This window comes from Camellia sinensis, chromosome 15, assembly GCF_055761805.1.
Source record: "Camellia sinensis isolate YWXY chromosome 15, ASM5576180v1, whole genome shotgun sequence".
NCBI classification, from domain to species: Eukaryota; Viridiplantae; Streptophyta; class Magnoliopsida; order Ericales; family Theaceae; genus Camellia; species Camellia sinensis.
In genome coordinates this window covers 29,106,984-29,122,636 of record NC_138975.1, presented here as the reverse complement: position 1 = coordinate 29,122,636, position 15,653 = coordinate 29,106,984, and the positions used below count along the sequence as shown (strand labels likewise).

Here is a 15,653-nt window from a genome sequence, read left to right as displayed (position 1 = left end):
GATTAAAATGAGTTGAATTGCAATAATTTGCCTTAATTACCATTTCGCCACATGAGTGGCCCACTATTTGAATCATTTTTTAGCCTTATTACACCCTTGGCCAAAACATTTGATCAGCCTTATTCCTTGCCTCAGCCGACTAGAAAGAGAGAGTGAGTTAGAAGAGTGATTCATCTTGTTTTGCTTGAAATTGAGTTCAAGTGAGAGTCTAGCTTGGAGACTTGGAGAATTTGTAGGAGATTTGCTTAATTGAACTTCTACTCTTGTAATTGAAGACCTAAGGTAGATCATTGACCTTCTTTATTGTGTATTTGAACTTATTCTTGCATAATTCTTGGGTCTTTAGTGATTTAAGGCATGAATTGGTTCATTAATGTTGAATTGGAGCTCATTCCATGCATGCATGTTTGAATTGTTGAATTTGAGTTGATTCCATGGAGAATTGTCTCATGCATGCTCATGGTTATGTTAAGTCCATGTTTTCATCTTGTTTTTGGAACAATTGGCTCCCTAGAGCATGTAATTGAAGCTTTGAAATGATTTAAATTCATGCATGTTTGCATGTTCTTCATATTCATGGAAATTGGTTTGAATTGGATTTATTTGAAACACCTTTGGGCTTTGATTTTACAAATTAAGCTTTGAATCATGTTAAAGTATGAGTTTTGATGCGTTTTCTGGAAAATTGGCCCAAGAGGATCGAAATTTATGGTTTAAAACTTGGTTTTGAGCTTGAGGTTCAAATCTAGAATTTCCAGAATTTGGACTCACGCTCGAGCGGGGTGACTGGCACTCGAGCGTAGAAATCGTGCTCCCAGCATTTTGTTCTGTTTTGAAGTCCGCTCGAGCGGAATAATTGACGCTCGAGCGGGACATTGTGTCTCATACTCGAGCGGGTGTCGAGCGCCCAATCGAGCGTGATTTTCACCTATCCAGCACTTTTGACTGTTTTGCAGAACGCTCGAGCGGGTAAGTCTACGCTCGAGCGGAAACCTTTGTCTGCATGTCCGCTCGAGCAGAGTAACCTACGCTCGAGAGTGGCCCCTGTTTTTCTGAAAATTCTAAAAATGCTTTTAAAGTACATCTTTGCATCCTCATCTCATCCTAGGCATTATTAGGCCTAGTTTAAGACATCTTAATGAGGATATAGATGTAGAACCACACCGAGGCATTAGGGATTAAGTTATTATCTTTCCCAACTGTGTAGCTTAGTGTGTGTTCAATCTGTATACTGTGTAGGGTTGGCGACTGGGGACGCGCTCTAGCTTTACTGTAGCCCAGAACTCTGTGAGTAACAACTGTGTAAAGATATGTTCAAAATGATTATCTTCTGAACAATTGAACTGTACTGCTTTCTGAACTGTTACTGTTAATTGAATGAATGTATGTCCTATATTCTGAACCGTATTGTGGCATCCTTAGCAACTACTGTTTACTGTTACTGTTACAGAGATATCTGTTGGTTCCCTTGTTGGAACCACTACTGTTACTGACTGATGGCCATCATTTACTGTTCGGTCTTTTAAGACCTACTGTTTACTGTACTGTTATGCTAATGGATGTACCACATATGACTGTATCAACTGAACGACTGAAATACTGATTTAATGAACTGTTTTCATTACTATAAGGACATTCATTCATAACCTCTTTACGCATTGTGTTATTCACTGGGCTTTAGCTCACTGCTCATATATATATGTAAGTGTACAGGCACCAGACCGCGGCTAGAAGCGTTGGGGTAAACTCCAGTTTTGTCAAGCCAACCTATGTGCCTCACTGCGAGGTTCCGAGCCTGTCAAGCTGTGGCTTAGGGGTGTTTTTAATTTCCCCCTTCGGTCTCTGTAACTGTTTTGTTTACTGTATGGTACTGTTTAATAGGGATTAGATCCCTGAACTGAATGATTGTATATATGTACATGCTGTTTTGTTTGATTGTATATATTTGAATGAAAAGTCTTTTTGCATACAGATTGTCACAACTCATTGGACATTGTTTATTTACTGTATTGGCTTCCGCCAGCCCCTGTACTCTGTATTACTGTATTACTGTTAAGCAAGCCTTCGGTAATCTTGGATTACTGGCCGGTTACGGTGCTAAACCCATATGGGCGGGTTTGGGTCGTGACATTGATGAACTGCACTTTCCCAGATATAGCTTATGCAGTAAGTAAATTAAGTAGATATACGAGTAATCCAGGAGTAGAACACTGGAAAGCAATTATAAGGGTTTTAAGATACCTTAGATTTACTCGTAACATTGGGCTTAATTATACTAGATATCCAACAGTACTTAAAGGTTACTGTGATGTAAATTGGATATCGGATACTAGAGACTCGAAATCCACCAGTGAGTATGTCTTTACTCTTGGTGGTGCGGCTGTATCTTGGAAATCTTACAAACTGACTTGCATTGCTAGGTCTACTATGGAATCAGAATTCATAGCTTTAGATAAAGTTGGGGAAGAAGTAGAATGGCTTCGCCACTTCCTTGAAGATATTTTAATGTGGCCAAAACTGGTACCTGCTATATGCATACATTGTGATAGTCAATCAGCAATAGACAGAGCACAAAGTCATATGTATAACGGTAAGTCACGACACATCCGTCATCGACATAACACCGTAAAACAACTACTCTCTAATGGAATTATTTTCATTGAATATATAAAGTTTAAAGACAACATAGCGCATCCACTAACCAAAGGATTATCAAAAGAGCTAGTTGAGAATTCATCGAGGGGAATGGGACATAAGCCTATTAAATAAGAGTTACCACAATGGAAACCCAACCTAGTTGACTGGAGATCTTAAGATCTAGGTTCAAAGGGACAACCGAGTTGTGTATGACTCATAAGGATCATTGGGTAGTCAAACTCCTACCAATTTCTCTGATGAAATAGTGATGTCTGCAGCGTTTTAAGTTAAATAATATTTTTAATGATTCTTATATTTAGGTATACCTAGTGGAATAAGGCAAGATATTCCTCATAAGAATCACCTATGTGAGTGTGAACTGGGCCGGTTCTATGAGATTTGTAAAGAGCTACAAGTCCTTAGAGCACTCATGAAAGACCAGGTTGTTCAGGACCAAAATAAACACAATAGTGAGAACTAAACTTTGTCTGGAGATATACTGTGTGAGTTCTATTGTCTTGATTTACACAAACGGCTGAACAGTTTAAAACATCATGTTCACTGGTTAACTAGTAAATCCGATAGTGTCTTACAAAGGAAGGTTCAAAGCCAAAAGCTACCTATCCTTTGCAGAATATTTCCAATTTCTGTACTCTCTGTATTTAGATCATATTGTTTCATTTTCTCTCTGTCAAATTCTATTCATATGGGGGATTGTTGGAAAATTGGTTTTATATAGGCTTATTTTGGGCCATTTTTGAGCCCAAAATTGAGTGGGTCCACACGTCTTTTGAGATGGGTCCGAAGAGGTGATGTGTTCCTTGCCGCATGGCAAGTCACACCGTGAAGACAGTTCGTCAAAACCATTTATGAGTGAATGAGAAATTGACGTCATTTTTGGGTTCGTAGAATAGACAATTAAAGAAGTAAATATGGGTTTCTTTGAAATGGGTTGTCCCACATTGAAACTTTAAAAGAGCTTAGTATATAAGCACTTAGTGTACTAACTTGAATTGGGCTCTAAGGGGCACCCCAAGTTTGTAAAATGAATGAGTTATGGACAAAGTGAACCTTAGCTCAAACCACCACACACGCGGGCGCGCGCCGCCGCCCCCCATCCGTCCGGCTGAGCCGGACGCGGGTGTGATCGGGTCGATTCTAACTTTAATTATTTGGACAAAATTTATTTGAAATTCTTAATGAAATTAAATTCAAATTTTGTGTCAAAAATTGAATTTATTTTTCTGTCCATATGTTACCTGTTTTTCAATCCATTTTTTCAGCAAAGTTCAACAGGTTCAATCTGTTCTAAACAGATTGAATAACTGCCAGCAGTTTTTAGACAGTTTTAACTGCCAATAGATAAAAAACTGCCAGCAAATTTGTTCATTTGAATTTGGCACTTGTTGACCTCATTTTTGCACCTGTTTGGGTTTGTCAAAATTGCCTATATACATCAGCATTTCCAGCAGTGTTCTGGCATCAAAAACATCCAGGAAAAATCTGTTTCCTTCTCGATTTTGCCCTCTCTTTGCATTATTCTTCATATTAGATTTTAGGCAAATAATTAAGAGAGTATTAAAAACATAAGGTTTTGTTCGGTAAACAAATTGTTTGAAGTGCTACTACAATTTGTGAAGATCATTGTATCTCGGGAGATAGGCGCCATTTGTCTGTAAGTACCGTAGCGAGGCGAATCTGTCTTAAGGACAGAGTGTCACACACTCAACTTGATCTTTTTATGATTCATTCGGTTCGGTAAAATAAATTCGGTAAGTAATTTGTTTTATTTGTTGATTTAGTTTCAATTTATTTATTGTATACAGAAGATTGTTCCAACAATCTTAAGACTGATAACTGCAGCAGTTTCTATCTGTTGGTAACTGCTGGACAAATTTAAATCTGTCTGGCAGTTTTATAACTGTTTGGGTTCCAACAGATCCGAAACTGTTTAGACTGTTTCATCTGTTTGGAAAATTCGACTAGAGAAAGTAACAAATAGACAAAAAAATAAATTCAATTTTTGACACAAAATTTGAATTTAATTTCAAACAAATTAAAGTTAGAACCGATCTACACCCGCGGCCGGACGGATAGTGGCGGCGACGCGCACGCGTGTGTGGTGGTTTGGGCTAAGGTTCACTTTATCCATAACTCCTCCCTTTTAAAAACTTGAGGTGCCCCTTGGGGCCCAACTCAGGTTAGTACACCAAGTGCCTATATACATACATAAGCTCTTTTAAAGTTTTAATATGGGACAACCCATTTCAAAGAAACCCACATTTACTTCTTTAATTGTCTATTTCACGAATCTGAAAACGACATCAACTTCCTATTCACTCATAAATGGTTTTGACGAACCGTTTTCACTGTGTGACTTGCTATGCGGCAAGGAACACATCATCTCTTCGGATCCACTCTAAAAGACGTGTGAACCCCACACAATTTTCGGCTCAAAGATAGCCCAAAATAAACCTATACAAAACCAATTTTCCAACATTAAAAATAATTTCACTGTGACTTGCCATGCAGCAAAAAACACATCACCTCTTCAGATCCACCCTAAAAGACATGTGGACCCCACTCAATTTTCGGCTCAAAGATAGTCCAAAATAAACCTATATAAAACCAATTTTCCAACATTAAAAATAATTTTTGAATTGAGTTTTGAGTTATGTGTTTGGTTACGATTTGAGTATGAAGTTGTGTTTTGAGTTTGAAATATTAAAATTAAAAATTAAAAATTAAAATATTTACAAAATAAAATAAAATGTTTAAAATAAAAAAAATTTAAATAAAAATTATATATTTAAAATAAAAAATAAAATTTTCTTAAACATTTTTAATATTTTTAAAAAATAAGTCCAAAAATTTAAAATACAACTCAAAATTCAAAAATTCAAAACTCAAAATACAACTCAAAACTCTTCAAAATTCAAAAACTCTTTTCAAAACTTATAATCAAATAAATTATCTCTTTTTAAAACTCAACTCACAATTCTACACTCAAATTATAACTCCAAAAAAGAAATCACAATTCTAAAACTAAACCAAACGTAGCCTATATTTTGGTTTTTGACTTATTTCTTTATATTTTTTACATATTTTTTTTTTTAAGAAAGTCAAAAAATTAAATTTTAATCAACTTTTCAAAACAGCATTGAATTGGGTGACATATGAGAATGAGGTACAACTCATCTGAATCCAACTTGGAATCGAACCGCGAACAGCTTGGCCAGACTGGTGCAGTTTTGGGTGCATAGAAAATAGTAACTTGTTGATTTATTTGGATCATATTATTTTTTTATTTTTTACACATCTTATTACAATAAATAAAAAAATAGCACTGTTATATCTACTAAAGTTGTTTAGTCCTTATCATAAAAAAAATAAAATGCGAATTACACTACCAGTAGTTTGAGGCTTGTGTTATTTAGATTACTAACATTTTAATTGTGATATATTTAATTCTGAATTTTGAATTTCGTTTTAAATAGGGACAATTGAATTTCAAGGACAAAATTATCAATTTGAAAAAATATAAACTAAACTGTCAAAAATAAATGTGAAAAATTTATTTTTAAATTTTTAAAAATTATTTCTACCTATCAAAGATAAAATTATATAAAAATGATAAATATTTTACATTTTTATTTATTTTTTTTATTTTTTTACCAAATTAATTTTTAATATGTGATTGGATAACAATCATATAATGGTTAGTTGTTTTGTTTGTTGATTTTTTTTTATGATTATCATGTAAATGACGGTTGTATTCAGTGTTAATAGATATATTTTTTTGATTATCATGTAATGAATGGTTATTAGTCTTTTAATGTGTAATCAATATATTTAATATATTAAATATTTTTAATTTAGGCCTTGTTTTGGAATAAGTTATTTTAGTAATTTTTTTGACTTTTACGAAAAGATGTGTAAAAAATAGAGAGAGTGATATAACAACTTATAATGATTTTTTAATTTTTTAACTAAAAATATAGTTACCAAACGAAGCCTTAATGAATTGATTTAATAATGACATTAAAATTATCGACATCTTTGACTTTTGAAAAAAATTAAAAATAAATTATTTTTATATAATTTTATCTTTTTAAAAAAATAGAAATAATTTTTTTATATTGATTTTTATTAAATTAATTTTTAATTTTTTAAAAGTCAAACATGATTCCGCACATTAATAAAATGCATTATTTTATCAATTTATTTAGTTAGAATTCACTTTTAGCGGCATAGGTCTCGTTTGGGAACATATTTTTTTAGTGTTTTAGTTAAAATATGTTATAAAAAATTAATATATTTGGGATCATTTTTTGATTTTTTATAAAAAGATATACACAAAGCAGAGATAAAAAGGAATATTTGATAACGTTTAGTAGAATTTTAAAATTATGAGAATAGTGTTGTATTTTAAGTTTATGGGTTTTGAAATTATGATTTGAGTATGAAAAACTTGTTTGATTATGAGTTTTAGAAAGAGTTTTGAATTGAGTTTGAAATGAATGGTGTAATATATGATATTGATTCAAAAACTTACAACTCAAAATCAAACACATAATTCAAAATTCTTTTCAAAACTCAAAAAAAAAATTTAAAAAATTTTGAAAATATTTTTATTTAAAATATAAAAATAATAGGTGTAAAAAAAATTGTACACTGTTCTAATCAATTGACTGGACATTTCGGGAATGACTGAATAGACCTGTTTTGAAAAGTAGGTGTTGAATTATATTTTCAAAATTCTATCCAAACAGAGGGTGTAATGGAAGAGTGAAATCATAATTTGAGAGGTTAACCGAGCACAACTTTTCATTTTTTAGTATAAATTATTAATTTTTTTTTAAAATTTTTTTATAACTTTTTAATTTTTAAAATTAAAGAGCGAATTTATACTTATAAATAAATAAATGAATCATATCCAAAACAAGCGATCATGTCGGCAACAAGGGTAGGATTGTACTTTGGCGGCTCCTCACATTTATCTATCTTCTCCACAGTCCTTATTCATCTCTCTCTCTCCTCTAACCCTAGATCCGAGGGTTTCTCACTCTTGTTTTCAGTTTTTGTTTTCGCAGACGCCTCGACCTCGCTTTGCTGTCTCTCTTTCTCATACTCAAGCTCCAGGTATGCCTAGCTCCAAGAGCTCACTCTACTCTGCCTTATACCTTTCACTTCCTCATTCAAATTCAGAGCTCTGAATCTGATTCTAAACCTAGGTAGTATATCAATCTGGTTTGTTGTTTGTAGGATCATGGGTGAAATTAGGGACAACGAGGCTTACGAGGAAGAGCTTCTCGACTACGAAGAGGAGGACGAAAAAGCCCCTGACTCCGTCAACGCCAAACCCACTGGCGAATCCATTAAAAAGTAAGCTTTTCTCGATCTTTACTGTCTTGTTGATTAGGAAAGTAGATGTTCTTTTGGGAAAACCCTAAAAGTTGTTAACTTGATTAGTTTTTTTTTTGAAAAATGGTAGAGGTCCCAAATTTTCTACCAAATAAATGGCCCCGCACCCATGGGAGACATTTGGTCATTTGTTTGGTAGAAAATTTGGGGAAAATTTGGTGTCCATAGCATTACTTTTTTTTTTAATAAATACCCTTTTTTGAATTCAATATTGGTACTTCTTAAATTCTTTTGGGTTGATTTTGCTTTGTACTTTTGCTTCTATTGTTTGATTTTTACTAATACTTGATCTGGGTGTTGAGGAAATCTAGGAAAATAAATGAAGTTAGAACTTAGAATATGGTTTTATTAATATGGTTTGTAGGAGAGAAGAAAGTTCTCTTCTTTAATGCAACTATTTGACTTGGTTGATGTGGTTTCTGTGTTAGGTTGAATGAAGTTTGAAAATGTTTTTTGTGGTTCTGACTGCCAATACATGAGTAGCTCAAACCTAGATTTAGTGAGAAATTGTTGTTGGTTGTGGGAGTAGTGTATTGACTGTTTGGGGCCTTTCTTTAGCACACCTGCTCATAAATGGTTTGTTTTGGAGAAAATCTATGCGGCAGACACCATTTGTGTAGCTTGATCTTTTGATCATGCTTGTCCAAGTTGAGGGAGACATTCCCTTTGCTGGGATTGAATTCTAATCTAATGTGTTGTGTAAATCTAATATTTCGCCCTTAACCCAAAACTATGCATTGTATGAAAATGGTCACCACTTGTAAATTATACGTGTTATGCTCTGTTTTATAACACCAATGTGGACTCATAAGTGGTCAATGACTTTGGAATGTGCTACAAGGGAAATTTAGTTCACCTAAAGAAGCATTTTTCTTGTGGAATGCTTTAGTTATAAATTTCTTACTATATGCTGTTGAATATTTGCATGTTGTATTAATTCTTCTGCACCTTGTTTTGCTTGTCTGCAATGATGTAGGGGCTTCCTCAAGTGAATACGTCATATTAAACTATCTTTGTTTTGCTATTTTGTGATGTAGGGGCTATGTTGGAATTCACAGTTCGGGATTCAGAGATTTCCTGTTGAAACCAGAGCTTCTTCGAGCCATTGTAGATTCAGGATTTGAGCATCCTTCAGAAGGCAAAGTTCTAACCTACACCTTTTGTGGATATTAGATTTTGAATTTCTTTAAATCTTACAAGAGTGGCTATTTCAAAAAAAAAAAAAAAAATTCAATGAATTTTTATGTTTTCATTGTCCAATAAGAAAAAGAACTTTTTATGTTATCTGAGTTTTGCTGATGATTTTGAATCAGTTTCTGTTTGTGTATAAGATATTGTAGAATTGTTGCGTGTACACCACTTAGCTGCTTTCTACCTGTGAGCATGCTTTACTTTTGACATTATTCTACGAAATACGTAATTTGGATTTGAGCTGTGTTTGTGGAATGCTACACAGTGCTATATACTTGAAAACCTTTTGAAACTGGTTTTTTCAATTCTATTTCACCAATTTATATTTATATGCTTTTGTCTTCAATTATATGTTACTATTGGGGAAAACATGTTTGTTATTTTTCTTGTTGTGGGTGATAAATGTGGTTACTTGCATGTATGTAAATAAATATATCTGTTAAGACCTTAAGTGAGGTAACTAGTGTTCAAAAGGTGTTGTCTATTTAATTGCAGTAGATGTCTGCAGAACCTGCTGATACACTTCAAAAATGTGTGATCTTTTCTTTTGGTGGGCTTGAAACTTATTTTGCTAGTTTTTTCTTTTGTTCATGCGATGACAGATGGCTTGTTAAGCTTTTTGTAGCAAGTGGGACATCTTGGTACCCAGCATATTTGGAGACTTTTCGTATGATGTTTCAGAATTATAGTTCAGCCTGTCACTCTACTTAGTTTCATGTTGGTGCATACTATACTTTTTTTTTAACTTGAAGTATTTTATATTTTTCAGGTAAAAAACACTACTTCCATACTCATGATTTGGGCCAGAAAACTGGTTTGCTAAACCTTTCCATTAAAAGGATCTGGAAGATCATTTATACTTATTGAGGATTCGTCCGCTCCGATTTTGTTTCCTTCTTCACCAGTGCAACATGAGTGCATACCTCAAGCTATTTTAGGAATGGATGTCATCTGTCAAGCAAAGTCAGGGATGGGGAAAACTGCTGTGTTTGTTCTTTCTACTCTGCAGCAGATTGAACCTGTTGCAGGACAAGTTGCTGCTCTTGTCATGTGTCATACGAGAGAATTAGCTTACCAGGTATGCTGGGAGACCTGGAAGTTAGTATTTAGGCGTATTTGTTTGAGTTCTTGGACCATGTATTTCCAATAATGTGATTTTGTTTCTTAACTAACCATTACTTTTTATTATTTACAGATCTGTCATGAATTTGAGAGGTTCAGTACCTATTTGCCTGATATTAAGGTTGCTGTCTTCTACGGTGGTGTCAATATCAAGGTTCACAAGGATTTACTGAAGAATGAATGTCCTCATATTGTTGTTGGTACTCCTGGAAGAATATTGGCTCTTGCAAGAGATAAGGAACTCGGCTTAAAGAATGTGAGGCATTTTATCCTTGATGAGTGTGACAAGATGCTCGAATCACTTGGTAAGCTTCTGCATTGTTTGGCCTGCATTGTTTGTTCTTTTTAGTACCTCTTTTCTTTTTCTTTCCTTCGAACATTGATAATTTATTTATTTGTTTTTTTATTTTTATTATTACCTTATCTACAGATATGAGGAGAGATGTGCAGGAAATTTTTAAGATGACTCCTCATGATAAACAAGTTATGATGTTTTCAGCTACACTCAGCAAGGAGATTCGTCCAGTTTGCAAAAAGTTCATGCAAGATGTAATATTATTTCTCCTCTGTTTCCTTTCTGTTATGTTAGATTAGGAAGATATGCAAACTACTGATTTTCTGGTTGTGCTGGCACTGGTTTCTATGAATTAGGCAGGGAAATCAACAGTTTGCATCTTGGTATAGATGTTGATGGTTCATGGGTCCTTTACAGGTTTCCAGCTATGCTATTACGTATGAGTGGCTATGTAGTGTCAGTGTCGATGTATTGCTTCTTATCGAACTGTGTTGTGCTGTGCTTATGGCGACATAATTTATGCAGCTGTTAAATTAATGAATTATACAAGTTTACTGAATGTTATGATACATGCGGGACACGATCCAATTAATTATAGTATTTGTTTCATTTCAGGACACAAAATGTGTATACTGGATAGTTTCTGTTGTTTCTCAATTTTTGGTTAAGCATTATACACTAGGATAGTATTGATGGACTGCCCTTTGTTTTCAGTGTTTACATCATGTCAAATATTTACTTCTTAATTCTTAGAATCCTATGTCATTTGTCTACTTCTGCACTGGGAGAAGCTTTCTATATTGTATCTTTGTACACATACATTTATGTTTATTATTTTGAAGCCGTTTGGAGGAATGGCTATTGGAGGCACACTTTTTTTTTTTTATTTGGTGAAAGGAGGCACACTTTTAAAAATAGGGTGAAACTCTTGGCGTTGGGTGGGTGTTTCAATCTGTGTTTGTTTCTAAAATTTTAGGCTGTAGCATGTGTTCGCTTCTTTTTTGGGGGATAAGTGTAGTGTTTTGTGTTAGCTTACAATTAGTGTTTAATATGTCTTCTTGTGATCTTTGGCCCTTTCAGCCAATGGAAATTTATGTGGATGATGAGGCCAAACTGACTCTTCACGGTCTAGTACAGGTATTTGTAATTTTTCTAGTAGAGCCTCAGTGATTTGTATTTGCTTACACACTCACTATTACTTCTATGTTTTTTCCCATCAGCATTATATTAAACTGAGTGAGCTTGAGAAAAACCGCAAACTTAATGACCTCCTTGATGCGTTGGACTTCAACCAAGTTGTCATCTTTGTCAAAAGTGTCAGCAGAGCAGCTGAACTGAACAAGTTACTTGTGGAATGCAACTTTCCTTCTATTTGCATCCATTCTGGAATGTCTCAGGAAGAAAGGCATGTATTCTGTAACTCTGGTTCCACTTGTAGTGAGGAGTACTTGATAATTTTGTATTTTTAGGCTTATACAACGTCGTCAGTTTTATCTATGTAGTCTTCTCTGTAGTTTCTACTGCTGACTTGTTCTGTGCATCCTAGTATCTAATAATCACATATATGATGCTGTTAGGGGACCAAATTTTGGTTACTTAATAAATATCCTGAGTAGATCATCTGGTTTGGGCTGATAAAAATACAAAAAGATCATCTGGTTAGGATGATGTACTTTTTTTCCTTTCTTCCATTGTTATTTTCTTCTCTTCCATTTTTTTTGCAAGACAAGTGGAAAGTTAAATCTCTGTGGTCTTTTGTTGATTTATTATGATGTCCTTGGACTATGTAGTTTATTATTCCATTTTTGACTGGTGTCATTACAGTTTGTGAACTCACAATCACATGCAGTGTGGGATGTGTCCTTGAACTTGTATTTGCAAGTTCTCATGTCATACATTTGAAGTCGGCACATCTATTCCTGCCAAATGTTGGCTGCTACTCTAATTTACCCCCCACATGATGTGGCCGAGGAATGGGTACGGGGGCACTCTTCTCTGCAGAGGTCTCACTACACCTTATGCTGAAAGCCGGTTGGTCTGTGGGATATGTTCATTGAACATATAGGAAATAATTCCTTACCACTACTCTGTTCTCTAGATGCTTGCTTGTTTGGCTGTATTAGTGTTTGAAAAATGTCATATTGTCTGTTCATTTGGGGGATCTTGCAACTTCCGAACATAATTATTTTTTGGGTAATGGATGATTTTTAAGGAACTTTATTGACAAGACTCCGCATTCTAAATTGAAATGAATGTGTAAAACAATATAATTAATGTTCTCCATTTTACTGTTTCTGCTGCTGTTATGTTAAAGAATCATTGGTGACTGATTTTTAAGGTTAAAATTTTTTAGGTTGACACGCTACAAGGGTTTTAAGGAGGGGCACAAAAGAATTCTTGTGGCAACTGATTTAGTTGGAAGAGGAATTGACATTGAACGTGTCAACATTGTTATCAACTATGACATGCCTGATTCCGCTGACACCTACCTGCATCGTGTATGTCCCCCCTTTTAGCATATGAGATGTGCCTATGTATTGCAGTTTCAGAACTGCGATTGACCTTCCTCCTCGATTTTTAATACTTGACAGGTGGGTAGAGCTGGTCGATTTGGCACCAAGGGGCTTGCAATTACGTTTGTATCTTCTGCATCCGACTCTGATGTTCTCAATCAGGTAATTCAATCACACTTGATATCAGCTTGTTGGCAGAATTCCTCTTTTTTTTTTTTGCTTGATGGTCCATTTAATGCTATTAATCTTGTACTTGTTATTTGTACAGGTTCAGGAAAGGTTTGAGGTGGATATCAAGGAACTTCCAGAGCAAATTGATACTTCTACATACAGTATGAACCCTATGCTTTCCTATGCACATGTTAATTTATGTTGCTTTATTTAAATGATCCTTTTGGTAATTTGGAAATGGGGGTACAAGTTAATATGTTATGCGGTTCTTAATTTGGTGAGCGTGCGTTTTAATACAATCTGAGTTTTTTATTTGCCTGTCATATGTAAGCATAAATTATAGAGTACCCAAATCTGTTTACTCATCATTCAATGGGAAGAGAACTGTGGAAAAGAACTGCAAAACGAACTTGTAAAGGATCCTTACTGCTTAAAGATTAGATGTAGGAAAGGATGTGAATACTTACGAGGTAGTAGCAATAGGTTCAACATTGAATGTACACCAACTAAGAAGCATGGACACTTCTCGGAGGAAGTGTGTCCTATTTTTAACACCCGTGTCACACATTGTCACCCTTCTGTGTCTGAAATTTCTTCATCATGTCTTAATTACAAAATTAAATTCATAATATTGAACACTTACACTTCGGTGGCACTTCTTGAACCCTCCAAAAACATCCTATGTGATGACTCCTTTCATGGCTTTGCATTCTTCAAAATACAATTTATGCACTCTTAATATGGTTTAAAACATTTGTAAAATTAATACATTATGTGTGTTACAATTTTATAAGTGTTTTACATTCTTTAGAATGTAATTGTTATTACGTGAATGATATCTTAATGTTTTAAGTTATGAAAGATATAACTTTTAAATGTAAATAGTGTCATGTTACATATTTGTAATTTTCTTTGAATAAATTATTCATATATATGACATAATAAATTTGTAAAAAACCAACGCCCAATAGTACATGTTAATGTGTGTTTGGAAGGAGAAAGATTGGGTACACACCTAAACTTTGACATAAGTGCACAAAGTGGTTGACCCGAGACTTGAACCCATAACTTCAAGGTGCCGTGTCCTACATTTTTTGAAAATTGATGTGTTGACGTGTCAGTGTCATGCCATGTTGTGCTACTTAGCTACCCAGGACACCAATTTCTTTGTTGCAGAATACATCATTTCTATTTGATGGAGCTTTAAATTTCAACTTTTTGAAAAGCAATAATTTATATCATTATCTGGGTGAATATATTTTTTTTTTTGATCAACAAAGAAAAGTTTCATTAACAGCATGAAATTAAAGGTATGGTTGAGTATATTTTGTGAACTATGCATCACTGGTGAAAGTTTGCTATCGTATCTGCTCATAGTAGTTTGTCATAATGGAATTTATGGGAATGCTTTTCATTGAGAGGGCCAAGTTACATAGGCTTTCTCACCATGCCTTTTAAAATATTATTCTATTATATAACTCACAACTCACTTGGTGTGAACACGTAGTCACACAATTTTGATTCCCTAGAAGTTCTAGCTTATATTTTCCCTAAATATTTTTCCTTACCTAGTAGTTACAGTAAGGATCAGAACCTTAAATCAATTAATAAAAAACTGCTGCGCACCTCTCTCTCTCTCTCACACGATCTAACAACAATTCCAGCTGCACTAGTGTGCAGACTCGTCTAGTGTGTATATATGTTTTTTACTGTTTATTTTGGTTTGTGTAGTGCCATTGAGATGGAAATTCTTCACAATCTAACAATAATTCCACCTGCACATGTAGTGTGCAGACTCGTCTAGTGTGTATATATGTTTCTTAACTGTTTATTTTGCTGCTTTGTGTAGTGCCATCGTGATGGAAATTCTTCAGTTGGGCTTGGATGCTTCAAGCTTCTGTGTAATTCTATTTAACCATGATTGGAAGTTTAAGAAAGCGAGTATGGGCAGGAAAATTTCTTGGGCGATTGCGTTATTTCAATGTAGAATACTGAAAGCAGCTGTAGGGCGAGCGGAGATAGCCTGCTATCTTTTGTTTCTCAACTATCTATCACTTTTGTTTTGCGGATTTTAGACTGGAAGATGTAGGGATTTGAAACTAGGCCTAGCTGAATTATTCAAGCCAGGGCTCAACATTTGCCTGCCAACGTCCATGGAGTATTTAATTTTTGTTTCCGTGTCGTATCCTTTTTATGGTTTTGTTTTGCATTTGTTAATTCTTCATCTTATTTGTCTTAATTTTTCCAAGTAATGTTTTTAATATCACCAATTAAAATGTAGTGCTGTGCTGTATTTCCTC

At 34.3% G+C, this 15,653-nt stretch overlaps 1 protein-coding gene across 1 annotated transcript; it reads left to right on the top strand.

The window, feature by feature from the left end:
- Positions 1-7,579: 7,579 nt before the first annotated feature.
- On the top strand, positions 7,580-15,653 carry LOC114284678 (DEAD-box ATP-dependent RNA helicase 15). Its single transcript, XM_028227628.2, has 12 exons — positions 7,580-7,779; positions 7,903-8,022; positions 9,099-9,199; positions 10,158-10,330; positions 10,448-10,679; positions 10,805-10,923; positions 11,750-11,806; positions 11,890-12,074; positions 13,023-13,167; positions 13,261-13,344; positions 13,451-13,514; positions 15,203-15,653. The coding sequence occupies exons 1-12, from the start codon at positions 7,589-7,591 to the stop codon at positions 15,211-15,213; spliced, it is 1,482 nt and encodes a 493-aa protein (XP_028083429.2). The 5' UTR covers positions 7,580-7,588; the 3' UTR covers positions 15,214-15,653.

Bases quoted from the DNA above. Each gene is read 5' to 3' on its own strand.
- LOC114284678 (XM_028227628.2), top strand. From the start codon at position 7,589: ATGTCGGCAACAAGGGTAGGATTGTACTTTGGCGGCTCCTCACATTTA. The intron at 8,023-9,098 runs GTAAGCTTTTCT...TTTGTGATGTAG, and splicing joins ACTGGCGAATCCATTAAAAA to GGGCTATGTTGGAATTCACA. The intron at 10,924-11,749 runs GTAATATTATTT...TGGCCCTTTCAG, and splicing joins GCAAAAAGTTCATGCAAGAT to CCAATGGAAATTTATGTGGA.